Source organism: Canis lupus, chromosome 24, assembly GCF_011100685.1.
Source record: "Canis lupus familiaris isolate Mischka breed German Shepherd chromosome 24, alternate assembly UU_Cfam_GSD_1.0, whole genome shotgun sequence".
NCBI lineage: Eukaryota > Metazoa > Chordata > Mammalia > Carnivora > Canidae > Canis > Canis lupus.
In genome coordinates, this window is record NC_049245.1 from 32,397,370 (window position 1) to 32,424,071 (window position 26,702).

The 26,702-nt window shown below is 49.6% G+C and overlaps 1 protein-coding gene across 7 annotated transcripts in view; it reads left to right on the forward strand.

The window, feature by feature from the left end:
- GDAP1L1 (ganglioside induced differentiation associated protein 1 like 1) overlaps nt 1–25,426 on the forward strand; it is a 49,234-nt gene extending 23,808 nt beyond the window's left edge. For all 7 annotated transcript variants that reach the window (XM_038572381.1, XM_038572382.1, XM_038572385.1 and 4 more), the window contains 5 exons: nt 7,181–7,373; nt 8,370–8,543; nt 13,509–13,606; nt 14,364–14,478; nt 23,959–25,426. In XM_038572381.1, coding sequence (XP_038428309.1) covers nt 7,268–7,373; nt 8,370–8,543; nt 13,509–13,606; nt 14,364–14,478; nt 23,959–24,302 — 837 coding nt within the window. In that variant the 5' untranslated portion in view covers nt 7,181–7,267 and the 3' untranslated portion in view covers nt 24,303–25,426. The remainder of the gene's footprint in view (nt 1–7,180; nt 7,374–8,369; nt 8,544–13,508; nt 13,607–14,363; nt 14,479–23,958) is intronic.
- The last annotated feature ends 1,276 nt before the right edge of the window (nt 25,427–26,702 follow it).

Sequence of the window (26,702 nt, forward strand, 5' to 3'; positions counted from 1 at the left end):
TAATAGTAATACCTACTTGTAATTCCCACCCCTTCTCAGAGTTGCTGAGAGGGTTGTTGAAGAGGCGGTATAACTTAGTGTTCTAGACTGGCGCTTCTCAAACTTGAGCATACATTAGTCACTGCATGATCCTGGTTTAAACACAGACTGCTGGGTCCCACCCCAGATATTCTGATTCAGCAGGTCTGGAGTGGGGCTCAAGAGGCTGCATTTCCAACTAGCTACCAGTGATGCTGATAAAGCTGGTCCACTGATCCTTTTTTGAGCAGCTCCAGTTTAGAGTATAGACCCTGAGGCCAGACAGTCCCCAGTAGAAGAATCATCTTCCCCAATAATTCACCGTAAAGCTTTGGACAGGTCACCTTGCCTCTCCAAGGTTTTATAATCTGTAAAATGGAGCTAATGGCAGTACCTTTCTCAAAGGGTTATTTTGAGGGTGAAATGAGGTGATACACAAAAAATGCTGATAGCAGTGCCTGGCAAAGGGTCAAGGCTCTGATAATTATAGGTGTTATGATATCACTAAAGTGCTGGGTGAAGGAGGGGTCTGCTTAACCAGAGCCACTCTGGGACTCATCCATAAATTCTACACGTGCACGCTGAGCACCTACTGCATGCCAAGCTCTATGCAAGTTGCTGGGGGTTTGAAGATGAATCAGACTGACCTCCAGACTTTAGAATCCCTTCTTTCCCAGAACCTCAGGAGCCAGGTCCCAGTGATTGGGACTGGACAGGTGGCAGAGGGATGGCACCTGCCATCACCGTTCCCCAAGGGAGCTTCCTGCTCTTCCCCGTGCCCTCAAGGAATATATCCTATTCAATCTGCACTCAGAGCTGAGGTGGCCCTTTATTTTGGGATGGAACTCTCCACTACAACCCCATTTGTGACCAGGCCAGCCTGGGCATCCTCTTGCCTCCCTTTCAGGGCCTTCCCCTTGTCTGGGTGCCCATGGTAGGTTCTAGGGGCAGTGTAGCCTGGTGGAAAGGGCATGGGCTCTGTAGTCAGATGGTCTTGGATTCCATTCTCATCTTAAATGCTTACTGGATGTGTGACCTTGGACAAGTCAACCTCTCCATGCCTCAATTTCCTCAACGAGACTTTTGCATCCAACCCTGCAGAATTCCAGGGGGATTAAAAGGGCATGGACATATGTTAAGTGTCTGGCACATAGTAGGAATTTAGCAGGTAAGCTTCCTTCTTTTCAGTCCTTAAGGGCCCTGCCTGCATTCAGGGAGCAATTCCCCTTTTTTAGCATCTGAGAAGCCTGTCTTAAATGGTACATGAATAGCAGAAAATAGCCTACCCTCAAGAGTGGTGGTGGCTTCATGGGACATCTGAGGACTATCCCAGAGCCAGAGGGTAGCAAGACAGTGAGGGGGGTCCCGAGCTCCATCTCTGAGGCCAGAGTGCCCAGGATTCAATCTTAACTCTGCCACTGACCAGCTGGGTAATTCTGGGCAGGTTGCTTAGCCTCTCATGCCTCACACATCACGGCTATAAAGTAAGAATAATAACAGCACCTCCAGGATAAGGTCATTGTGAAGATTCAGCAAATGTATCCATTAAATCACCTAGAGCAGCACCTAGCATATAGAAAGTGCCAAGTAAGCTCACTTATATTTACCAGACAGGAGATCAAATCCTGACTGTGCCACTTCCCTCTGTATGCCTTTGTGCACGTGTCTTCACTTTTGTAAGTCTCTGCTTCCTCCTCTGTGCAGGAGGAACAGTAACCTATCTCAGAGAGTTGTGAGGATTGAATGATATCATGCGTGGCCACACACTTAGCACAATGCCTTAAAGATTGCATGCTAACAGTGAAATTTCATGCACCATCATAAGTGATCATCTGGGGCCACAGGGTTCAGAGGAGGTTCTAAATGCAAAATGTAGATATTAGTTTGTTTCTGAGGCTGTTCTGCCCCCAGCCTGCTTCTCCTTGGCCGGAGGTGAGGGCCAAGGGGTGAGGCTAGGAGGGGCAAACACGCAGACTGTCAAGACACCAGCATTCTGATTGCTGGCATTCCAACTCACTAGCTTGTGACCTCAGGTAGGTCCTGACCCTCTGTGGTCCTCAGCTTTTCAGCATGAAAATGGACTAGATGTTTGACACAACCTGCATCCCTCCCTCCCCAAGCAGGAAGAATCGCTCTGTTTCTGTGTGTTCCCAGCCTTTTGAGCATTCTTCTGTCCTCATGCCGGCCAGTTTAAAAAAAAAAACAAACAAACTAAGATTGCTATTTACTGGCTGTGTAACTTTTGCCAACTTAGTGTTGTCTCTGTGCCTATTTCCTCTTTTGCAAAAGGTTCATGATACTAGTACCTACCTCATTAGGTTTTTGTAACACGTATAAATGTCTTAGAGCAGTTCCTGGCACAGAGAAAGTGCTATTTGAGGGTTAGCTATTCTTCCTGTGATTTCCACCAAGGTGAGTCTCTGAGAGCCATCCTTGGCTTCCTGCAACAAGCCTGTTCAAGATCCCCTCATCCCATCCTCTCAGGGTCTGCCTTTGTCTTGGATGTACCTGTGGGTGGAGCCTTCTGTCCCCAAGAGTAGGAGGCCCAGATCTGAGTCCTGTCAGAAGATAGTCCCAACACCCAAGACACCAAGGTGATCTCTCCCTCCCACCCTGGCCTTGCCTTTCATGCTCTTGGGCACTGGCCCCCAGCGCTGTCCACGCTGCCCTTGACCATTTCCTCCACCCCCAGAAGCTCACAGGTGACAGCTGCAGATCTCACTACTCTTCTCAGAAGCCTGTAGTTGCTCACCGGGTCCTTCCAAGAAAGAGACAGGCCATCCTCATAATGGCCTTAGGCTCTACTACAGGATGCTAACTTTGCCTGGGTCATGGACCCCTCATCAATGGGGGGAAGCCTGTGGATCTTTCTCACAATAATGCCTTTTAATGGATAAAGCAAAATACACAGCATTACTAGAAGGGAAGCCAATCAAAGTATAGCTATTGACATATTTTTAAAACAAATTCATTGTATAATAGTATGTGTTTCTGTATGAACCTGTTATATAACCTGACCTAGTGACAGGACTGATCACTGTAATGTCAAAGTCATGATGAGTGTAACTGTAGGAATGTGCAGTGATGAAAGTATTTGATTTCTTGTGGTGACAATGTATCAGCCACTGCTAACACTACCATGCTTTGTCGCCTACACACATAATTGCAGAAAATGCTGTCAGGCTGAGATTACTGAAAATAAACATCTAATTTTCCCATCCTAGATCAAGGAGTCCCTGGATTGATTCATGGACCCCTGAATCTGGGAATCTCATTTAAAAGGCCCTGTGCAGGGATCCCTGGGTGGCGCAGCGGTTTGGCGCCTGCCTTTGGCCCAGGGCACGATCCTGGAGACCCGGGATCGAATCCCACATCGGGCTCCCGGCATGGAGCCTGCTTCTCCCTCTGCCTGTCTCTCTTTCTCTCCCTCTCTCTGTGACTATCATAAATAAATAAATAAATAAATAATTTAAAAAAATAAAAAATAAAATAAAAGGCCCTGTGCAGGGATACCTGGGTGGCTCAGTGGCTGAGCGTCTGCTTTTGGCTCAGGTCATGATCCTGGGGTCCTGGGCTCAAGTCCTGCATTGGGCTCCCCACAAGGAGTCTGCTTCTCCCTCTGCCTTGTCTCTGCTTCTCTCTGTGTGTCTCTCATAAACAAATGAATAAAAAAATTTTTTAAACCCACTATTAAAAAAAAAAAGGCCCTGTGCATGACCTCCTCTCCTCTTGTCTCCCTGTCCACCCTGTTCCAGCCACACTGGCCTCCTCGCTGTGTTTCAAACACACCAGCCATGCTTCTGCCTCAGAGCTTTTGTGCTGGCTATTCCCTCTGCCTGGAACTCTTTTCCTCAGATCCCTGTATGGGCCACTCCCTCACCTTTATTAATTTTAAAAAAAGAAAATATTTGAGATAAATACACTAAGGTTCAGAGACTCTAAGTGTCTTTTACAAAGTCGCACAGCAACTAAGTGTTTGAGCAGAGATGCCAACCCAGCACATTGCAGTTGCCTAATAAACAAGGGCCTGGGTGAGGAGGGACAGTGCCCATCTATGATAATGAAGCACCAGTGAGCTAATTCCATCCCCCCCAGGGAAGATAGTTTGCCCAGGGGTGGTTGATGTTCAGTCACACAGAGTGGTGACCACCCAAGTCTGGTCCAGTCTCCAGGATAAAGAGATGGCAGATGGCCTTGGTGACTGCATGCCCTTCCCCTGGGCCTGGCTTCCTCCCACACTCCCCTCCCCTGCAGGATGGCACATGGCTCTGGCCTACAGCTCAGCTAAAGGAGAAAGTCTCCTTGGCCGCCTGCCGGCATGACCCTGAGGCCGCTCCAAGCAAAACTGTTACATCTCTAAAGATAGTCCCCTCACCAGGCACTTAGTTGCACCTAGTGCCCTTACTAGAGTCCCAGGGCAGGGCCTGGGAGTGATCCCTAGGGGCAAGTGCCCTGCCAGGAGGCAAGGCCACATGTCTGGACCTGCCAAGGGCAGAGGCCTGGTTCGGTTTCCGTCTCCATCCATTCCGCGGTCCCAGCTTGGCCTGGAGGCTGAATGGCTGGGTGGAGCCTGACTGCCCAGGGTGGAGGATGCCAGGATGGGCAGGAGGTAGGGAGTGGGCAGTTCTGCTCCAGCCAAACTCCAGCCTTGATTGTTCTGGGGCATCTCCAGGGCACCAGCACCACCCAGGAGCTCAAGTATACACATCCACGTACTCTCTTGCTCATGCACACTCCCTTATACATACACACAAAGACACACATGTGCATATGCACACTCATATCCACACTGATGTACACAGACTCACACAGTACTGTAATACAGTTACGCAGACACTCATCCATCCAGACCCATACTCGTGCACAGATATGCACACACTCATCCATACACATCCACTCATGCAGACACGCATCTACACGCATTTGCTCATTCACGCAGTTGCGACTCCTGTTCAGGCTCTTGCACTCATACACTCACATACCAGACCAAATAGATGCCACCCCAGGGCTCATTCTTTGCCACAGTTCCTCTCTTAGAACCAGCAGTACCCTCCCACTGTCTCCTGCAAGGTCCGAATGTAGTGTCAGCTTGCAGCAAGGCTGCAGGACGCTCCTTTAACACGGAGTCCAGCCCTCAATCTACTAATGATTAAAAGGAGGCTCACAAAAGGGCATGATAGCTCTAAGGTCACATAACATCGTTGTGGCAGAGCCAGGGTGAGGACCTCCCAGCCCCATCTGCAGGACCTGCTTTTGGCTAATGGAGCAAATGAATCTGTGAATGAGTGTTGGGGGTTCAGGGACTAATTACCTCTCCCTCCCCACAAGGAAAAGAGTGTTTGTGTTAGCCATGAGGGCGGCATGAAGTACTACTTTAGGACATCAACCATGAGTGTGAGGTAGTGTGTGTGTGTGTGTGTGTGTGTGTGTGTGTGTGTGTGTGTGATGATAGAACCCATGTATTAACCTCCTGTCTCCTGTGCTGGGACATTATCCATGTCATCCCATCCAAACCTCCTGCCATGCTTGAAAGAGTGGATTACATTCCTCATTTCATAGAACCTATCATGAGAGAAGTCAAGTGACTTGTCCAAGATCACAAAGCAAATAAGCAGCAGAGCAAGGCTTCAAATCCAAATCTGTCTCCTTCCAAGACCTGATCTCATACAAGTGGCTAAGACACATTATGCCTACAGTGTGCCAGGCACTGTTCACAGGGACTGGAGTATCTCGTCCCCACAGCAGCCCTCTTTGGAAATTGCTAGTGGGACTCTCATTGGACAGGTGAGGAAACTGAGGTACACAGATGTAAAGCCAGAAGATTTAAGATTTAAGGTGCTAGAGCTGGGATTTGAACTGACAGTCTGGCACCCAGTCCAAGGTCTGACCCAGGATACCATGCTGCCCCTCTGTGCATAACTCCTGGCACCTGGGAGGGAGACTGGGGATGCCTAGTTCCAAGAGCTACCAACTGGCTGTGTGGGGACATGTACACTCCAGGAGAACCACTTTTGCTGGCCTCAGTCTCCAGTCTCCAGTGGCAACTGCTTCCCTTCCCCCTGGACTGGAGCCATTAGTGGGGAGGGGTGGAGTCACTTGCCATCTTTCTTCTGGGGGACCTTGGACGAGTCGTCTTCTTTCTGAGCCTCAGTCCACTGGCAGGGGGCAGCTGGACCAGGTGACTTCTGATTATCTTCCGGCTCAGAAATGTTGGGCTGGGTCAGGAGCAGACCCCAGCCTCAAGGCTCTCCATTAGCTTCTAGTAGCTCAAATGTTTGTCTGGGACCCCTTAAAGACATAGGAAAGATGAAGGAGGGACAGGCCCAAGACTCCTTGAAGGTGCCCACAGGGCATTTGAATACTGGTCTAGGAGTCAGGACCCATTGCTTCCAGTTTCAGGTCTGCTGCTAACTTGCTGTGTGCCTTTGGGGAAATTACTTGCTGTCTCTGGGCTTTGGTTTTCTCATCAAGACAAAGGGGATACTACAAAAAAAAAAAAAAAGGACAAAGGGGATAGTTCCTATTCTACTCTCTTCTGAGAGGCTTTTGTGAGCATCCAACAACAGATGGGAAGTGTGTGGGGGCACCAAAAGACTCAGTTGGTGTTGGCAAATTATTTTGCACCTTGTTTTATTTCCCAAATAATTTGAGAAATTTAGCTATTGATTATGCTGATAAGAATTTCTATGAATTTCCTGGCCTGATCTACCCCTAGGAGCCAGGCTGAGTGTCTAATCGTGAGTAATGAAATCATGAGTTGAATGCCATGTACCAGACCCTGGGGTGGTACTATTAATACTTCCAAATAAGAAAACTGAGGCTCAGAAAATTTAAGAAATCTGCCCAAGCACACATAGCAGAGCCCAGAATCCTACCCCAGGTATGTCCCGCTGTGAAACCCAGTCCTATAACCATCAGGGAGCACTGCCTCTTTGCCCCAGAGTAGGGCTGTGTCCCTCCCACCAAGAGGCTCTGGGCCCGTGGGAGAGTTCCCCCCCCCCAAACCACTCCCTACCTCCAGGAGCCCAAGAATGAGCTGGAAGCAACAGTGTCACCTCCTGTGTGTGACCTCTGACCTCCCTCCCTGCATGCCCCGCCCCGCCTGGGCAGAGTGTCCCCTTGTGTCTGCCCACCTTCCCCGCTCTGACCCTGGCGCCTGCAGGTGCGGCTGGTGATCGCCGAGAAGGGCCTGGCGTGTGAGGAGCGGGACGTGAGCCTGCCACAGAGTGAGCACAAGGAGCCCTGGTTCATGCGGCTCAACCTGGGGGAGGAGGTGCCCGTCATTATCCACCGAGACAATATCATCAGCGACTATGACCAGATCATCGACTACGTGGAGCGAACCTTCACAGGAGGTACGGCTGCCGTACCCACCAGGGGCTCAGCCACAGACCCCGGGGACCCCACAGGCTCAGACGGGCTCCCAGAACCTTGGGGAGCCTGAGGAAGCCCACTGGGGCAGTGGACATGGCCTAGTCTTCCCGAAAAAGGAATAATGGGACTGCAAACAGGGCTTGGATGCCCTGCAGGAATCACAGAGCTACAGGCATGGCCACGATGCTTGGGATGCCACAAACCCTTTCCCGGATACTCCAGGAAGAGGGCTAGCCCAGACACGCCCCTAGGAGCACTGGGGCTACAGCCTCCTTCCCCAGGAGCCCTGGAGTCAGAGGCATGGCCACAGGTCCTCAGAACCCCCAGGCAGGAGCAGGACCCAGGCCCTCCTAGTCACCACAGGCAGGACCCAGATCTTCCAGCCACTCCAGGGCATGGACAGGGCCCAGCCCACTGAATCCCTATAAGCATAGTCAGGGCCATGGAGCCCCGGGAACCCCATAGATATGGGACCCAAGTACCCTAGAACATTGCAGATGTGAGGAGGGCCCAGACACCACAGAAACCCACAGGACCCTATGTCTCCCTCTCTTCCTCCAGCCCTCTTCGGATTCAAAAGCCCCCTGCCTACGGCAGATGCCGCAAACCACAGCTGAGCGAGGGGCAGGGCCCAGACATAAACTGTAGAGAAAAATTAGTTGCCAGCAATTAAAAATCAAAGAAAGTTCAGTTTTAAACATCCAGGTTTCTGGCTTCTCTTGAAGCCTGGCAACACTGGGCCTAGACCCCCACCAGTCAACAAGCCTGGAGTGACGAGGAGCTGCCCCCCAGGAGACAGGCTGGCAGGACTCCCGGTGGGCAGGCAGGACCGCTAGGATCCCGTGTCAGCCTGGGGAAAGGGGTAGACCCTGTGGGCCTCGACATTTCAGGGTTCCAGGGTGCTGGGATTAAGGGATGGGGTAGGTGGCCAGGGCAGGCCCCGCTAACCCCAGCCCAACCCTGGCTGTGCCCCGCAGATCACGTGGTGACCCTGATGCCTGAGGCGGGCAGCCCACAGCACGCGAGGGTGCTGCAGTACCGTGAGCTGCTGGACGCGCTGCCCATGGACGCCTACACACACGGCTGCATCCTGCACCCCGAGCTCACCACTGACTCCATGATCCCCAAGTACGCCACGGCCGAGATCCGCAGTGAGTGCCACGGGTTACCCTTGTTTGCCCACCTTTCTGCTTTCAACAGGAGTTCTCCTCCTCCACCTCTTCCTCCCACTGTGTGTCTCTTACCAGCTGTCTTCCTCCTCTCCCTCCTGATCGCCCCCATCCCTCTCTGCCTCTCTCTCCACCCTGCTCTCTCTGTCTCTATTAATCTCTCTGGCATCCCTCTGGGTGTTCTAAGTAGATACTAGGTGTCAGTAAATGGTCACTTTCTTCCTCTTGACGCCAATGTTTAAAAGTGGGAAGGGGCAGGTTGTGGAACTTGATCCCGTCCCTTTGGAGTACTACCCTCAAACAAGACTCGGAATTTAGCAGTATCATCCTATCTCCATTCAGTCAACAACATTTATGTGGTCTACTATGGCCCAGGCCCTGGGCAGGGGGCTGGGGACAGATGGGGACAGCCACAGCCTCTACCATCCCGGGGTCACAGTTCCATCCTGACAAGTGACCAGGTGATTGCAGCGTGGGACTAAATATGTTTGAACAACCTCTCGGGAGGGCAGTCTGGCACTCTAGATGGAACACAGAAAGACCCACACCTTGGAGATGATCCTGCAATTATACCTGGCTTTGTGCACCACGAATCATGTACAAGGGCATTCATTGCAGCATAGATGGTAACAGCAAGAAGCTGGAAACAACCCAGCTGTGCATGAGTTGGGAACTGGGTAAATAAATTCTAGTCTTCCCGTACACTGGAACACTTCTAGTCTTCCCATATGATGGAACACCGTACAGCTATTAAAAAAAAAAAATAAGCATATGACACTGGGTGTTACATGCAACTGATGAATCACTAAATTATACCACTGAAACTAATAATACACTATATGTTAACTAACTTGAATTTAAATATCTTTAAAAAATAAGCATATGGGGGATCCCTGGATGGCGCAGCGGTTTGGCGCCTGCCTTTGGCCCAGGGCGCGATCCTGGAGACCCGGGATCGAATCCCACATCGGGCTCCCGGTGCATGGAGCCTGCTTCTCCCTCTGCCTGTGTCTCTGCCTCTCTCTCTCTCTGTAACTATCATAAATAAATAAAAAAAATTTTTTAAAAAAAGCATATGGGATACTTACTAAGATATATTAGTAAGTAGGAATGAAGGGCAAAAAATGCACCTAGTGTGGTATCATTAACATATTTAAAAGGGGGTTAAATGGACACACAGGTGCTTGCAAACACAGAGGATTCCTGGGGGATATATGAGAAGGTGTTTGCTTTTGGGGAGCACAACTAAGAGACCACAGATTCAGAGGAGAGAGATTTACTTTTCACTGTACATTATTGAATATTGTTTGGATTTTTAAACAAGTGTGTACATATAACCTGTTCAAACACTAGTTGATTAAAGATATGTCACCCTAGAGCCTCTCAGTGTTATGATAAGGAAGCAGGAAGGCTACGGGACCAGGGAAGGTCACCATCTCAGCCTTGGGAGCATGCAGAGCTTCTGAAATGCAGCAGCATCCAAGGGTGACCAGGAGGCACAGGGGAAGGAGAGCTAGAGAATCCTTTCAGTGTCAGGGGTAGGAGAGACTGTGGTATGTTTGGGGAACTGAAGGAAGTTCAATGTGGATGAAGTGTAGCCCAAGGGAAGTAGGAGTGGCTGTGGTGCGAGCCTGGGGAGTAAGTCTGGCAGAATGGGAATTTTGTCCAAAGAGCAGTGGAGAAACAGGGATGGGAAGTGACATGATCCGATGTGCGTTTTACAAAGTTCCCTCAACCGAGAAAAGAATGGGTGGGCAGTTAGGAGGTCCTGGCTGTCATCTAGGTGAGCAGTGGTGGTGACCTGGACGAGGCAAAGACAGTCCCTAAATGCTTCTGGGGGCTGGAGGCCCTTCTTCATTCTGCCATGAGTCATTTGAAGAAGTCTAGGAGGCAGTGAGGGGTCCAGCCTGTTCCTCTTTTGAGGAGAAAGATCTCAGGGCTCCAGCCCCACTGGGGGAGGGAAGGGGATCTCAGAGGATACAGAAATCATCCTGCAGTGACCCCTCCAATCAGCCTAAGGTCTTTCCTGGACTTTGCTGATTTGCCCTCCTGGAGTCTAAAGACAGCCACATGTGCAGCCCTGGGTGACTGGCAAGAAAGAAAATGCCATACTTGACCTTCACGTTCATAAAATATCGATGAGACTTAATATAGCCTGAAAGCTAAAAGGTCTGGAAGTGTGTTTAACTGGGTTTTGTATCAGTCCAGGAGATGGGGTGGTAGATGGTGAGATATCAGAAGGCGGAAGCTGAATACCTGCAGTCATTCATTCACTCATCCGATTCATTCATTCATTCATTCATTCATTCATTCATTTAACTCTCACTAAGCTCTTGTTCTGTGCCAGGTCTGTGCTGGGTTTTAAGGAAACAGAGACAAGTATGATAGAGCCACTGGTTTCCAGAAACTCAAATTCTAGTAGAAGACACATACATCCAGAAATAAGTACAACAAAATCTCCATGTTTAGTTGTACAGGTTGTGCACTGCACAAGTCCAGGGGGCACTTTTCACATAGATTGCAATGTGAATGGATTTGTGCAATGGCGGCTCTGATTACTGTATTTGCACTTTCTGGCAGAAATCTGGAGGACAAAGGCATTGAGTGGTCAGATTCAGGACAGACCTCGTGGAGGAGGTGATCTTGAATTAGGGCTAGAAGCGGATTTTTGGGAGGAACACAGAGAAAGCTATCCCAGGAGGTAGAAGTAGAGTGAGTAGAGGCCCAGAGGTTTGGAATGGCCTGGTACATTCAGGGAATGCCAAGCATTTGGAGTCTGGGGACAGGGACAGGTGGGACAAGTCAATGAAAGATGGAGTTGGTAAGAAGAGAGGAGATGGATCCTGCTGTTTTTTAAAGGCAAGTTGAAGAACTTGGATGTTATATGAGGGCAGCGAGGAGCCAGGGATGGGTTTTAAGTAGGGAGTGGCATGGTCAAGTGTGTGTTTGAGGAAGACCTCTTTGATGTAAGTGGGGAGAAGGGCACAGAATGGAGAGAGTGCTGGTGCCTCTGGCTGGGTCAGCATCATCCAGAGACATCAATGAGGGGATCTGAACTAAGGGAGTCAGGATTGACAGGGAGAAGTTAAGTATGAGAAAGAATAAGAAAGAGGAATCAACAGGACCTGGGACTGATTTGGTGCAGGGATGAGGTGAAGGAGGATTGAAGGCACCCCCCAGGCATCTGGCTTGGCTCAGTGTGGGGCAAGGGTGCTGCAGTTGGGGGAGACTGCAGGTGAGGAGCAGGTGAAGCAGGGAAGATGATGAGGCCGGGTGGGCCAGGATGAGTTCAGGGCACCTAAGTGATCTCTAAGTGGAGTTGGGACACAAGGGAAAGGGCAGGGCAGGATTGGGGCACCACTGTCCACCTGACCTGCCACATCCTAAACTTACTGGCCAAGAATTTTGGAGAGACTCCACCCCGATCATGGAACAAACTCCAGGATCTTATCCTGCGTGATGCTTTCACCTCCTCTTATAAGTCCCCAGAGTTTACAGTTAGATTCTCAAAGTTAGATTATAGGGCACTTCTCTCTCATTAAGAATAGTTTTCGGACTTCTGGGTGACTCGGTCGGTTAAGTGTCTGCCTTCAGCTCAGGTCATAATCTCGGGGTCCTGGGATCAAGACCCTCCATCCCTAATTAGGCTCCTGGCTCAGGGCAGCCCCGGTGGCTCAGTTTAGTGCCCTGGACTCTTCAGCCCAGGGTGTGATCCTGGAGACCCGTCAGGCTCCCTGCATGGAGCCTGCTTCTCCCTCTGCCTGTGTCTCTGCCTCTCTCTCTCCCTCTCCCTCTCTCTCTCTCTCTCTGTGTGTCTCATGAGTAAATAAATAAAAATCTTTTTTAAAAAAAGGATCCCCAGGGATCCCTGGGTGGCGCAGTGGTTTAGCGCCTGCCTTTGGCCCAGGGCGCGATCCTGGAGACCCGGGATCGAATCCCACGTCAGGCTCCCGGTGCATGGAGCCTGCTTCTCCCTCTGCCTGTGTCTCTGCCTGTGTCTCTGCCTCTCTCTCTGTGTGTGACTATCATAAATAAATAAAAATTAAAAAAAAAAGATCCCCCCCCCCCCAAAAAAAAGGATCCCGGCTCAGCAGGAAGTCTACTTCTCCTTCTCCCGCTGCCCCTCCCTCCTGCTCCTGTGCTCTCTCTCACTCTTGCTCTCTCTCAAATAATAAATAACTCTTAAAAAAAAAAAAGAATAATTCTCAGGGTTATGGTTTGAGTTCCATCACTGACCCACTGTTCCATCACCCTTCCCTTTTTGGCTTCTTAAAAGGCCAGTTTTTCCAGGAAGTATGGGGTTAGCATATCCCCAAATCTTCAGGAAAATTGCCTCACCAGAAGAAGTTTCAACACCAAAAGTCTTTTATGGTTTTTCTCACATTAAACAAGTTTTTCCTTGTGATCTATAGTGAGTGAGCACTAGACGAATTAGCAGATGGACCCAAGCTTGAAACCTGTTTATCATTTACTAGTGTGGGCTATTATTTAGCCTCTCTGAACCTGTTTCCTTACCACAGGAAAGGGTGGGGGGAGACATGCTCTGAAATACGTGTTTGTCCAGGTTTATAACCTATCCATTTCTGGCAAATTCCTCTTCATCCCCTAGTAGTCTCCTCCCTCAGTGAGGTTTCTTGATGCCTGGTGGCCCAGGCTGGTGGCCCTGTGTGTCCCACAGCATTCTGTTCACTCTTCATTACAGATTGATCATGCTGTATCAGAAAGATTTATTTATGTGTCTGTCTCTCCCACTAGCCCAAGCCTAGGGCAGGATGGCATACCATCCATCCCTACCTTGCAGCCTGTTGTGCTTCCTAGGTGTTGGTTGTTGATATTGTTATTTCCCAGGCCAATGTTTGAGTGGGACCTACTGGCAAACTTGTGGAAGAAGGGTTACGGGTAGCCCTGGGTATCAGAAAGATGGAGACTTCCTTATTCTCTCCCCAGGACACTTAGCCAACGCCACCACAGACCTCATGAAATTGGACCATGAAGAGGAACCCCAGCTCTCTGAGCCCTACCTTTCCAAACAGAAGAAGCTCATGGTGAGTGCTTCCAGACTTGCCCAGTTCCCTTCCCGACCATCTCTCTCATGGAACAGAACAAATGGAAGAAGCTGGTTCTAAATGGAGGATCAGCTGATGACATGAAATGGAAACAACATGGCTTGCTTTTCCAATCCTGTCTCCTCTGTCATTTATTGGCTATTTGAACTTGGGTGAGCCACTGGCCCTGGTGGGTCTCCTCACATCTTAGGTTGTGACCCTAAGAGCAGAACACTGGACAGAGGTTCTTGGGTAAGAGTGGCATTGAAGGAGTGTTCTGAGGAGAACCCAGTAGGGGTGGGGGGGATAGGGAAGAAGTGGGCGCCAAGTTCTCCTGATCCCACAGGAAGCTCTGCAGCATAAGTGTCACCACAAACTCAATCCACATTGAGGCAAAGGGCAAGCCTTTTATACTCCTGTGTTAGTCAGTCATTGGCTACAGATTGTCTGGTGGGGTTATAAGGGGTGGGAGATAACCTCCCAAATATTTCCAGGCAGACTTGTTGCCTGAGAGCAATTCTCTTGAGAAGGGGCAGCAATGAGCTGCTATCAACTGATCCTCACAGCAGCTGGTGTATGAAAGTGCCAGGTCTGGTCAGGACAGCCAAGCTCACAGTGGGACACCCTCTACACTGACGGGGTATTTGGAGGCTGGGTTTGCCAAAGGGGGTTGGGGTCCAGCTCCTTCCATCTCTGGTTATCCAGGCTCAGTGGAAGCCAACTCAACTCCCCTGGTTCCTGCCTATCTTGTCCCCAGGCCAAGATCCTGGAGCACGATGATGTGAGCTACCTAAAGAAGATCCTTGGGGAGTTGGCCATGGTGCTGGACCAGATCGAGGCGGAGCTGGAGAAGAGGAAGCTGGAGAATGAGGGTGGGTGCCAGCTCTGGGGTAGGTGGGTGCTGGAGCCTCTTCAGCCCACCCACCCCTGCCCAATTCCAACCCCTTTATCCTGAAGATCTCAGAGGACCTCCCAGGTGGTTAGGGTCATGGGCCATGGAGGCAGACAGACTTAGGTTTAAGTCCTAGCTTGACCACTTATTAGTTAAGTGACCATGGGTCAAGTGCTTCACCTTCCTGGAACTCAGTTTCTCATCTATAAAATAGGAATAATAATAATAAGACTATCCCAGAAAGGTGTTGAGATGTTGTATGAAATAATACATGTAGGTATTAGGTCAGTGCTTAGCATCCAGTAGATATTTAATAAAGGTTGGTGAAGATGATGAAGGTGGTGGTGGTGATGACCAGGACCCACCACATCATCTCACCTTTCCCCCACTCAAGTATGTATTATGGTTCTTTCTGACCTTGATTCTTTCTGTTCTTGAGTGACTCTCTGGACCCTGACCCTGCCAAGTTCCCATCTCCACTCCTTTTGTTCTTGTAGCAATTCCAGCTGGGAGTACCCTCTTCATGCCACTCTGCTCCTTCTTCCTTCTATGTGCTGTCTTTGCCACCACTCCTCTTCAAGTTAGATTCTGGACCTTCTCATCTTGCTCTGGTGGCCTATTAGTCTTGTCTCCTCAGTTATGCTAATTTACAAAGCTATGTGACATGCACTGCTGCCCTCACAGCTTCACACATGCACACACCATCTGTATGGGAAAGCTGTGGAGCAGTGTTCAAAAAGATTGGTTTTGGGGCACCTGGGTGGCTCAGTTGGTAGTGCATGCAGCTCTTGATCTTGGGATTGTGAGTTCAAGCCCCATGCTGGGGTGTAGAGATTACTTAAAATCTTTTTTAAAAAGATGGTTTTAGAATCAGAAAGGTTTGAGTTAGAGTTCTGGCTTTGCTGTCTGTACTGTGACTTGAATAAGTTGCTTTGCTATTGGAACCTCAGTTTCTTCATCTGTAGAATGGGCTGGTAATAATACAACTTAATACCATCTTGTTGGACTCTTATGAAAAGTAAAAGCACTCTGAACATTGCCTAGAACATGCTAGTTTAAACATACGATAACTAAAGTCATGCATATTCTCTATTTGAGAAAACAGAGGGTCAGAGAGATACAGGGACTTACTCAAGGTTGTGCAGCTCATTAGTGGCATGGTCAGGGCAAGAACAGATTCCTTCCTGACAGGTGCAGTGCTCTTCCAGCATCTCACAGCAGAGGCAAGCATAAGGTACGCATAGATAGCTAAAGTCCTGAATAGGACATTGTCATGAGATCTAAAGCCAGGGCCCTAAGTCCTCTGTAGAAAAAAAGCATGGCAAGGCTTAGTAATTAAAATAGTACACACCTCAGGCAGGAACTTTCTCCTTCTGTCAGAGAAGGTTCTTAGGGGAAGCCACCACAGAAGAGTGCTCAGAGGCCAGAAGGCGTGGTGTTTCCAAGACTGTCTCTGGGCTCAGAGTCCCAGCTCTACCCTTCTCTCATTGATTGACCTTCATTCTCAGGCACATCTTACATATTTAAGGGTTAATTTGCTCGGGTGCCCTAATAACAAAATACCACAGACTAGATGGCTTAACCTGCAGAGATTTACTTTCTCACAGCTCTGGAGTCTGGAGTCTAAGGTCAAGGTATTGGGAGGTTTGGTTCTTCTGAGGCCTCTCTTGGGCTTGCAGAGGCTACATTCTTGCTGTGTCTTCACGTGGGCTTTGCTCCGGGTACGTGCCCCTGGTGTCTGTGTGGCAACATGTTCTTTCCTTATAAGGACACCAGTCAGATTAATTAGGGCCCACCCTGATGACCACATTTCAACATACTTAACTCTTTAAAAGCCCTTTCTCTAAATATAGTCACATTCTGAGAGACTGGGGATTAGGGCTTCCACATACGAATTTTGAAAGGACACAATTCAGCCCATACAATGTATCTTTAACATCACTTACTGTGAGCCAGACACTGCTAAGTGTTTCACATAGTTCAACGCATTTAAGGCCCATAGGAACTCTAGAAGGTAAGTAATATGAGCAACCCTATTTAACAGATGAGGAAACTAAGACACAGAGAGGTTCAGTAACCTTCCCAATGTCACACAGATAGAAATGGTGGAGCCTAGATTCAAACCCTGGCTCCCAGAGTCTTGAGTTTTTAAGCACTAGCTCTGCTGCTTCTTCTGTTCTCCAAGAACATAAAATGAAATGATCGATCAAGGGAGACATGGAGTATGACCTAGATGGAGGGCAGAGTTGATGGTCCTGGAGAATAGCTGTGGGTGCTCATTCCTCATGTGATTCCTAGGTTGGGAGCTTCTGACCTCAGTCTTTGTTTTGGTCCTGAGCTCTTCCAAGAGGAGGCAGCATTGTACTGCCCCATGGCAAGATGACTGGGGTTGTTCCAGATGGAGATGTTGGACAGACTTGGTGTCCCTCCATAGCTAGGGGAGGCAGCAGAGGTGTGGGTGGTGGTTGGGCCCACATAGTCTCATTCACTCACTGTAGTACCCCCCAAAATTCCCTGGGGATAATGCTTATGCCCTCCACTTGTCCCCTTGTGGGGCAGAGAGCAGGATTGGGAAGTGTTATAATGTCACAGTTAAGACCCCTGGCATGGAGCCAGATGACTCTGATATGGATTCTGGATCAGCTACCTCCTAGTTCTGTGGCCTTACAGAAGTCACTTCACCTCTCTTTGCTCATCTATGAAATGTGGATAATAATAAGATCTAGGTTACAGGAAGGTTGTGAGGGTTCATAAAGATAACAGGTGTTGATCATTCTCCACAGTACCTGGCTAAAGGTAAAATGTTCTAGAAATAGAATCTCAAAAATAATTACTATTACCATTCTTTTTCATTCATTTATTGAAATATTTCTTAGACACCGACTATGTGCCAGGTCCTGAGGATAAAATTGCAAGTAAAAAACAAGATGTCGCTCTTGCTCTCATGGAGTTTACAATCTTGTGGAGAAGTGTTAAGATTGATAGTAAAAAGAGCCAGGCAAATTTGATGAAGCTTCTCTGAAGAGAAGGCGTTTCAAATGAGACCTGAAGGTTATGGAGGAGCCAGCCTAGTGAAGAACCAGGACAGGTGTGTTCCAGACTGAGGGGACACCATGGAGGAGAGTGGGGATAGCTGGGAACTCCCCAGTAACTGGCTACTGTGTGGTAAGTATTGGGGAGAGTGGCATAAGTGAGGCTGGGCAGAGTCAGAGAGATGCAAGATCATGGGGCTGTATTTGAATTTAGAATATACTCATATTTATATTTAGTTTATATTTAGAACTTAGTCTATATTTAGAATTTAGATTTTTGTACTATGTACACATCTGATGGCAAATCCTTGGAAGGCTTTGAGAAGGGGATTGTATTAGCTAACTTTTGCTGCATAAGGAATAAACACTAAATCTGAGTCACTTAAAAAAACCTTTTATTTGTTCATGATTTGTGGCTTGGCAATTTGGGCTGGGCTCGGCTGGGATGCTTATCTCTGTCCCGCATGCTGGTGGTGGCATCACTCACGTATTTGTAGTCAGCTAGCAGTCAGTGACCTCCCTGGCATGGCTAGTGGCTGACTCGCTGTCAGCAGGGCCAGTGGGCCACACATTGCTCATCACCCAGCAGGCTAACCCAGTCTTACTCAGCATCAAGGGAGCAAAGATTCAGTGTATAAACACTTGTCAAGCTTCTATTTATGTGGAATTTACTAGTGTCTCATTAGGTAAAGCAAGAATGGATTAGTGGCAGCAAAGCCACATGCATACAGGAATGGGAGGAAATGGTGGCCATTTTCGAAATCCACCCAGGGTGAGATGTTCTGATTTTAAAGAGCATTCTGGTTACTATGAGAGTGGATTTCAAGGGAGACAGAATGGAGGCTGTTGTAGCAGCCCAGGAGGGATGATGTTGGCTTGGACCAAGGAGAAGACAAGGGAGATGGGGAGGCGTGGATGGACTCGAGAGGCATTTTGGAGACAGAATGGATTGGAATTTGCTGAGTGGTCAAGTGAGGAGGGGAGAGTAAGGGAAAATAATCCAAGATGACTGCTGGGTTTTGGTCTGAGCTACCGAGTGCTGCTGTTTCCTGATATAGGTAAGGGGAGCCGAGCGCTCGATTTGGAACACAGTGAGTTCAAGAGGCCTTCCGACACCCAGGAGGGGCTGTCACGGTCCATTCGGTATTCTGGTCTGCCTTGTAAAGGAGAGGTCAGAATTTGGAGAGAGATTTGTGAGTCTCCAGCATGTATGTGGTATTTAAGCCGCAGAACTGGGTGATTTATCTAGGGAGAGAGCGGAGAGAGACAAAACAGAAGAGTCAGGGCTGATGTGTCCTTTTGCTCCACAGTAAATTGCCCGTGAATTAGAGGCTGAAGCAGCGACAAAAACCACATTTATTACATCACACACTTCCTGTGGCTCATGAGTTTTGGAGCAGGGTGGCTGGGTGGTTGTAATTTAGGGCTGCATGATGCAGGTTGCACTCAAGATGTTGGCTGGAGCTGCAGTCCTTTGAGCTAGAGAATCCATAGCCAAGATGGCTCATTCACATGGTTCCCATCTAGACATCTCAGTTCCCCGGTTCCTCAATACCTGCCCTCCTCAATGGGGCCACTTGAGTGTCCTCACAACATGGCTGCTGGCTGTGCCTGGAATGGGTGAGTGCAGAGAGAGAGGGGTGGCCATATGACCTATCGTTGGGAGTCATTGTCTCTTCTGCCACATTCTATTCTCTAGAGGCAAGCGACAAAATACTGTCCATATTCAAGGGGAAGGAGATTGGGCTCCACCAGAGAAGTACTGAGTGGCTTGCGAGCGCATTTTAAAACTACCACACCTGCCCTGAGGTCTCCCCGCATCAGGGGAGAGGTAGAGGCAGAGAAGCCAGCAAAGCCGACAGAGAGTAGCCAGCGAGGCAGGATGAGCCTTATGTCAATAGAACCCAGAAGGGATTGTGTTTTAAGGAGAGAATAGTGTCAAATGCTGCTGGGAGTCTGAGTGAAGCAAGCGTGGGAAAGCATCCCCTGGATTTTGTCTCATGGCTGTTGCCCTTGACAAGGGCGGATTTCATTGGACTATGAGGGTTGAAGGCCGAAGAGTGAATGCAAGGTGAGGAATGAAGACAGCAGATGTCGGCACCTGTTTTGAGACATTTAGCAGTGGAAGGGACTAGAGAGATGGAATGGTGCCTGAAGAAGGAAGTGGGGTGAAGAGAGGAGATATAAGAGCGTGTTTTCAGGCCGGTAGAAAAGAACCCATGGAAAGGAGAAATCAGTGCTGTAGGATGGATGGCACCAAGTCCAGGAAAGGACACGAGGGGCGTGCGTCAGACAGAGGCCCTGTGGGAAGCAAGGCACCTTCAATTGGGTAAGTTGAAGAGAATTTCATCAAGGGACTGTTTACAAATATGTGGGCAGGATACAGGCAGAGCACAAGGAAAAATGGGGTGCCCAGGGCCTGAGGTTGTGAGGGGTGGGAGTAGCTTCAGGGCCCTGGACAAAGAGGCTGTGTGGAGAGGGGGACTGTCTGATAGGAGCTATACCTTTCAGTCTGTGGCTCCCACCTCACTCTCACCCACCCTCCTACTTCCTGCTTCTGCTTCCCAGTAGCTGAACCTGACTGGAGCCAGAGGGCATGGAGCCCCACTGGGGTATCCGTCAAGTCGTCCTCCTGGGGCACAGAGCAACATGGAGAAGGGAGGAGGGCGGATCTGGAAGGCAAAGGGAGGATGTGCAGCCTCAGATGGGTGCAGAGAACCCAGAGGGCCTGGCCTTAAGAGGGGGTGGCCGAAGGCAGTGTGCACGTGCCTGGCTTTGTAGGGTTCATGGTTGGTGTGAGGGCTTTCCTGGATGAAGGTTCCTCTTTTCTGAATGCAGCATGTGGTGACATCATGGGCTGAGTGAGGACTAGGGACAGGGTGTGAGGAGAGAAGGAAGCTGTATGGCTGTCTCCGCAGGGCGTGGGGAAGCCAGTCTACTCCAGAGCTAGCAGAGGTCCCAGCACGGCCAAGTGCCCTCTCTCTTGGGCTTTGTGCTCATGAATTTGAAGCAGATCTGATCAGTGTAACAGTCTCTAGCACACTCAGCTGGCAGGCTCAGGATAGGATTTATCCAGGGCTGGGGGCTTTTTGAAGGGATGCACAGCTAGAGGAGGGGGCAAACCGAAGGGTGACATGCCAGGTAGGGACACATGTCCACCTACATGGTGGTGGTGGCTCTCAGCATTTGCCCATACACATAAACACAGTCATGGACACACTTCGATAATGACACACACATACATCTGTGTGCAGGCAAACAGCCAAATGGACGTGGGCATCACTTCACTTACACGTGTGGGGGTTCCACACCGCATGGACGCAGATGCCCACGTGTGCAGATACCCACATGTATAAACACAGTCGGCTGCATGGACTGGAGCAGGTGCACACATGGACGGATAGACACACCACGCATGACCCGGACACACAGATCTGCACACAGACCCAACAAGGAGCGCACCTATTGAAAGGGGCATGTAGAGACGCAAGCCTCTGCGCGTGCTCATCTGCACATGGAAAGAGGCAGTGTTCTGCGGTGGTTCCAAGCACAGACTCTAGAACCACACGGCCTGAGTTCAAATCCAGGCTCTGCTCTTCCATGTCATCGCTGTGTGGCGTTGGCCAAGTTACTTGACCTCTCTGTGCCTCAGTGTCCTCAAGTGTAAAGTGGGGATAATAATAGGACCTATCAGATGGGTTGCTGTGAGGCTTGGGGAGGTGACACTGCATTCTCTGGCGCATCTCCCACTTCATAGGCCGTTTCTTCTCATGCACCCTTGCTGGTTTCTCCTTGTCCATTCCCTAAATCTTGGAGTGCCCCGGGGTCAGTCCTTGGTCCTGTTCTCAAATCGGTCTCCTCTGGTCTGTCACTGGGGACTGCGGGCCCCTGGCCCTGCCTCCTTCCACTGCCCCTCACCCCCATCCTGATCTCACCACGCTCCGTACCTGGCAGTAACTCCCTTGGCCACCAGCAAGAACCCTCCTTTGCCTGCACCATCAGCTTCCTTGCCCTCTTCTGGCTTTATCATGCTTTGCAAAACCTCAGATGGTTACACCCAAGTCTCTACCTGGTCAGCACCTGTGGCCAAGTGTGGCTGGAGAAACACACCTGTGCCGGCTGGTCTCACTTTGAATTCATGACCATGAGCCTTTGATGGCTCTCCGGCTGCCCTAGGCCTCCCCCCGTCCCCTCTTCAGGTGACTGCTTAATACCTTCTCTGTCTTCCTCGACCTTGCAGCCCCTGCCTCCACTGAGAAAACAGAAGTCTTAGGAAGAGACCCACACGGCTACTCTGCTGCCAGCAGCAGTGCTCATACATCACCGCGTTTTTATCAGCCTTAAGAGGCACGTTTGTGGCATCGCATCTTAACATCTCTGAAATTTCTCACAAAGTTTAATTGGCACCACTTGTTCTCTCCGGGGTGGCTGTCTTACATTCCATAGCAACTTAAATTTGATGAGATATAGCACCACGCACTCCCTCCAATTACCTGGACTGAGCTGTCCTTGAACTAGCGACCCCTCCCCTTGCATCTTGATGTCCATCTGCTCCCGCGTTCACGCTGGTAATCCCTTCCACTGTCTTCTGTAGCATCATTTCTGCCTCTCTGCTCCAACATTCCCATCAACATGCTGGGTATTCCCTCCCCGCTTGCAAAGACACTCTTGACCTGTCTCGCATTATTGGCATGTCTTTCCCATTATAGCAAAACTCTAGAGAGAGTGATCCTTGCTCACGGTCTCCAGTTCCTCTCCTCCCTTTCTCTCTTGGACTCCCTCCAACCAGGCTTTCAGTGTCAGCATCCTCTCCTACTGCTCTTGTCAAAGTCACCAGTCTCGGCCTCCTATTTGACCTCTCTGCGGGGTTTGAACACCCCCCTTCTCCTTGGAACACTTTCATATCTTGGCTTCCAGGATAACACCCTCTCCTGGTTCATCTCTCACCTCACAAGTGCCCCTGCTCATGCTCCTCCGCTGATTTTCATCTTGCTTCTGAATCTTGAAGCCCCAAAGCTCAGTCCTTGGCCCTATTCTCAGATCTGTCTACAGTCACTACCTTGCCAATGTCCTCCCACCTCCATGCTGATGATGCACACTTATACTAGGTACGCATACCTCTAACGCTGATTCATCATCTCCCCTTGGATATCCAACAGACATCTTGAAGGTTATGTAACAAGGACAAACTTTGGATTAGAGCCTTCATTACACTTTACCTCCTCCTCTTGTGAAACCACGAGCCTCTCAGGACGTGGTGTCTTGTTATGTGTCATGTCATGTCAGGTCTTTATGCCCAACACATACTACTAGATAAACATTCATTGGGTGAATGAATAAATGGAGGAACAAGAAGACACAGAGTGGGAGGGATGGAGGGGCTCAGGCTTTGATGGGGGAAGGCATCAGATTCAGGACATTTCTGAGCTGAAAGGAACATCTGCTCAAAGATGCAGAAATGAGCTTCCCAAGACAGCAGACCTTGTAGGAAGTGGAGGCAGAGGGGAAAGCATTCCAGGCATGAAGCCCAGCAGGGGCCAAGGTGGACATGGAGGTGGACACGGAGCTCCTTTGGTCTCTTAAATCACGTCTTTGCTCAAAACCCTGCAATTCTCCCCACTGACCGTGTTCATATCCAAACTCCTTTGTGGGGCTTCTAAGCTTTTTCATTAGTTTATCTTCCATCTACTTCTCTAATCTTGACTTCTTGTGAACCACTCCCTGTTCACTGGGCCTCCCAGGCAAGCCATACCCATTTCCAGTCCTCTGGCTGCTGTGTTGAGAACAGACTCTAGGAAGTCAAGGGGAGAGGCAGCGAGATCTATCAAGAGGACATTCTGACATTCAGGTAGGAGAGGATGGTTGTTTGGACGGGACTGGTAACAACGGAGGTAGCCGCATACTCTATATATTTTGAAGAGAAGTTGATGGGAATTGCTGACACACTATACATGGGGAATGAAAGAAAGAGGACTCGATGCGGCATGGAGTTTTCACCCGAGCAAACTGAAAGAGTGGGCATGCGGTCGCTGATGTGCGGATGAGAGTGGTGGGTTTGGGGGTGACAATCAGGAATTCGATTTTGGACATACCAAGTTTGAAATGCATGGTGAACAGCCAAGTGGAACTGTCAAAAGGGCAGTTAGACGTAAGTGTCTGGAGTTCAGATACATGTATTTACACTTAAAAGTCAGCTGATAAAAAAATTTTTTTTAAAAGTCAGCTGATTTGAAGAAAAAATACCAACAGAAGTGGTATAAGCCTAGAGCAAAAGTGATTAAAGCTGTAAAGAGTGAGGAGCCCCAGCAGCAGTGCGGTGGCAGGTGGGCGTGTAGGTAGGCCAAAGCCCGAGGGGTCAGTGGCAGAGAAGCGAGTCAGGGAGCAGAGGCTGGCCCCTCCACTCCCATCTCTTCTCCCTTCCGCTCCAGGGCAGAAGTGTGAGCTGTGGCTCTGCGGCTGTGCCTTCACCCTCGCCGACGTCCTCCTGGGAGCCACCCTGCACCGCCTCAAGTTCCTGGGACTGTCCAAGAAGTATTGGGAAGATGGCAGCCGGCCCAACCTGCAGTCCTTCTTCGAGAGGGTCCAGAGGCGCTTGGCCTTCCGGAAAGTCCTCGGCGACATCCACACCACCCTGCTGTCGGCTGTCATCCCCAATGCGTTCCGGCTGGTCAAGCGGAAACCCCCATCTTTCTTTGGGGCGTCCTTCCTCATGGGCTCCCTGGGTGGGATGGGCTACTTTGCCTACTGGTACCTCAAGAAAAAATACATCTAGAGCCAGGCCCGGGCTTGTTGCCTGTCGGTGTGTCTGTACTGTGTGACTCCCAGCAAGCTCTCAGTAATGCACTGTCTCATGAACACTTGGACAGCCACTCCCCGCCCCGTTTGGAGTAATTCTGTCGTCAATGTGAAAACATTCCATAGTTTAGAAGTAGACGTTGCCAATGCCGTGAGTTGAGGCCACGGCTCTACTAAAGGAGAGAAAGAGTGAGTGTGAGAGAGAGAGAGAAAGAGAGAGAGGGAGAGAGAGAGAACAGAAACAAAACACGAATGCCTTTTCTTTTGATTCAAGGTCTCAAGATGGAACTGTGGGGACTTGTTAGGATCTGAGGTGAGTCCCAGGCTGTTTCATCCACCAGGGCCCAGATGCTGGGAGGTGCTGGGGGCTCGGAGGGCCTGACCCCTCGCCTCACCTTCCCTCTTGCCCAGGGAACTCTTCCACAGGACAAAGCCAACATCAACACTGACTCTTCTAAGTGGTGCCTCTGGGTGGGGCTGGGGACCACAGACCTTGGGGGGGTGGGGGTGCCCTGAAGACCCCAAGGGGCCCCACTCTTCTCCTGCACATGGACGGAGATAGCACTGGCTCAAGCCAAGGCAGTGGCGGCCAACCACCAGGTCATGCCTGGGACTGACAGCATGAGCACACCCTCTTGTTCCCCCCTCCTTCCCCGCCCCCCCCCGATTTGGCCAGTGTATTTTATTTGACACTTTCCCAGAAGCCCCTGGAGGCAGCAGCCATCATCCTCTTCCCACCTGGGGGTGACTTTTCCCACTATGGGAGGGCGACTTCTAGTAAGATCTATGTTGGCCTTCTCTCAGCAGGTCAGTCCTGGCCTGAGTGCAGGGGTGGGTCTGGAGGTGGATGGACTAGGGTCTTTCTCTCTGCCTAATGCCAAAGCCACCTCCTTTAATTCCCACCTTGCCCATCACTCATGGGGCTGCCCCTGTGCCTCATCACGCCACATGGAGGGGTCGGGTGGTACCTGCATCCCTGCTGCCTCCCCTGGTTGTGTCTCACTCTTCCTGTGCCTTTTGCATGTTGGGAGAGGGTCTGGGTGTCACTGCCGCTCATGCTTAGAAACCACTGAAAGTCCCCAATAAAACATTCAGGAGGAACAGTTGCTTTTCATTTCTAAAACTATGTTGTCCATCCATCTCTCATTTCCAAAGTTTGGGGCCAGAGATACAGAGACATAAATTTCAGATTCAGTGCTTTACGAGAGCAAGCAAGAGTTGAGTCCAGGTCTTGGGTTGCTGGTTGTGGGGATGGATTCTCCATGGACTTTGGGATGCTCTGACCTTTGTGATCCATCTGACCTGTGATGCCTAAACCCACCTCACTTGGACACAGGGCTTCCCAGTTTAAGGAGCTTGCTCACAACCATCTACTCATGGTAACCTGGATGTGGCCTTTTGGGGTATACCCAGGGAACATGCCCCATAGTCTCCCAGAGGGAAAAATGGGTAAATGTCTAAAGAACATTAAACCAAGGATATAACTCATAGAATATAAAGCATAGTTTACTGATTTTGCAAAAATGTATAATAATTTGCCCATTTTTTTTGTTTTTGTTCATCAAGATGAAAAGAAAAAATATAACTAGGGCCCAGACAGGACAAGCATGAAACATAAGAGAGCAGAGTCACCATCTGGCACTGTTCCCTCCTTAGGCTACTCAAACATCCACACTGACTCTCCACTCATAATTAAACTCCATTCAAGAACAATAACATCATGCTTCATCCCGGTGGGGTTGACTGGTCTCCTGCTCTCACCCTCACTCCCTCTCTCACAAAGCTTCATCAGTAACATCACTCTGGATGATGTCAGGTTTTCTTCTCATTCTTCTACTTCTAGAGGTCACAGGCACTCCTCAATATGCTGTAATTTACAGTAAAATGTCAGTTTAACTTACATCACTGGCATTCTTTTTGTGCAATGTATACACACACAACAAGCAAGGAGGGAAATCCACATAGCTGCCGGAGTCCTCATTTCTGTAACCGATCCCAAGGCCATTGTTGATATTTATAATTTCTCTTTTTCCTACTAGCTATTCTATATTCTCTTTTTCCTCAACCAGCACCTCACAGTTGGAATATTTTACCCTGTGAAAGAACTCAGACTTTGGTGGTCCTTGGGCTGCTGTGGTCTTCCATTAATCTTTTACTATTAGCCATGGAAATGCTATGGAGCACCCCAGAGAATCCTCTACTTCTTATTACAGTGTCCCACGCCACCACTGCAGCAGGAAGCCCATTTACCCTCAGTGATCGGCATTAATCATTGTAGTCTGTAGAGTGCACTTTTTGCTTCTAGTTTCAATGGTATGAGGAAATCAAAAAGGCCAGATGGCAATCCCAACTTCTGCTCATTCAGTTTTACCATTGA